A 1,532-nucleotide genomic window follows, 5' to 3' on the forward strand; every position below is an offset into this window, starting at 1 on the left:
GTGCCAGGGTGTCCCAGCCACCCAGCACAAAGAGGAGCATTGTACAGTACCCTTCTCCCCTCTCCCTTCTTCCTTCCCTCCCTCCCTCCATCCCTCTCTCCTTCTGCATTGTACAGTACCCTTCTCCCCTCTCCCTTCTTCCTTCCCTCCCTCCCTCCATCCCTCTCTCCTTCTGCATTGTACAGTACCCTTCTCCCCTCTCCCTTCTTCCTTCCCTCCCTCCCTCCATCCCTCACTCATTCTGCTTTCTCTCTTCCCTCTCTGCTCTCTGTCCATCTTAGAATTCACACACACACACACACACACACACACACACACACACACACACACACACACACACACACAGCCTGTCCCAAGGATGCACCCACCAACCTGACCCCAGAGCTCATCAGTGTTATTGTGGGATACAGGCAGTTTACAACAACACACACACACACACACACACACACACACACACACACACACACACACTAAAACACACACACACACACACTATAACACACGCACACACACACACACACATTCCTCCTTATGGGGGCTGCATCTCACCAACCAGTCTCATGGACATTGGGTCAGTACTCTTCATGGTACTGCTCACAGACAGACAGACAGACAGACAGACAGACAGACAGACAGACAGACTGCACACATGGCCTGCGTGGGTAAAAAGAGATGGACAGAGAGAGATAGAGGTATAAAAAGGAAGGACAGAGAGAGAAAGATATATATATATATATATATAGAGAGAGAGAGAGAGAGAGAAAGAAAGAAAGAGAGAGAGAGAACGAGAGGGAGAGATAGGGAAATAAAAAAGAGAGAGGGAGAAAGAGAGGGAGAGAGAGAGAGAGAGAGAGAGAGGGAGAGGGAGATTGTGTGTGTGTGTGTCTCACCTGCCTGCTGGAACATGACCATGGTGTTGGGGTTGGTGTGTACGGGCAGAGAGCGCGTCCGCTGGACTGAGCTGTGACTGCGACTCGGCATGCTGTTACTGCCGCCCGGGTTGGCAAACCACAGACCCTGAGATCACACACACACACACACACACACACACACACACACACACACACATACACACACACACACACACCAGCAGACACAATACGTTATGAATGAGCAACGTTTATATACAGTATTAACACACAAGTCATCTGCTTCAGGGAGACATACACACACGCACCCACACACACACACCCACACACACACTGAATCCTAGTCACATACAGTAAACATGATTCTGCTGACTGAGTGACTGGTCAGTGTGTGGGTGTAATACTACAGCCTACTGACCTGGCCCACGTCATCCACCCCCCACACACACACACACACAGAATGCTAGTCACATACACTAAACATGACTTTGCGCTGAGTGCAGTCTTGTAAGTTCACTGAGTCAGTGTGTGGGTCCTGTGAACTACTGCAGTGTGTCCACAGGGGGCAGCTGTGTGTGTGTGTGTGTGTGTGTGTGTGTGTGTGTGTGTGTGTGTCTGTGTGTGTCTGTGTGTGTGTCTGTGTGTGTGTGTGTGTGTGTGTGT

General features: G+C 50.3%; 1 protein-coding gene across 1 annotated transcript in view; it reads right to left on the reverse strand.

The window, feature by feature from the left end:
• The window catches only part of LOC143134889 (protein Smaug homolog 1-like), a gene marked incomplete at its 5' end in the record, with an annotated part of 12,745 nt that extends 11,728 nt beyond the window's left edge, over positions 1-1,017 (reverse strand). The window contains 1 exon segment of the mRNA XM_076295602.1: positions 891-1,017. Coding sequence (XP_076151717.1) covers positions 891-1,017 — 127 coding nt within the window.
• Positions 1,018-1,532: the final 515 nt, after the last annotated feature.

The sequence above is a fragment of the Alosa pseudoharengus genome, unplaced genomic scaffold (genome assembly GCF_046254945.1).
Source record: "Alosa pseudoharengus isolate Yale_2024_CS ecotype anadromous, Long Island Sound unplaced genomic scaffold, YU_APseudo_1.1 YU_APseudo_1.1_scf_2, whole genome shotgun sequence".
Taxonomy (NCBI): Eukaryota; Metazoa; Chordata; class Actinopteri; order Clupeiformes; family Clupeidae; genus Alosa; species Alosa pseudoharengus.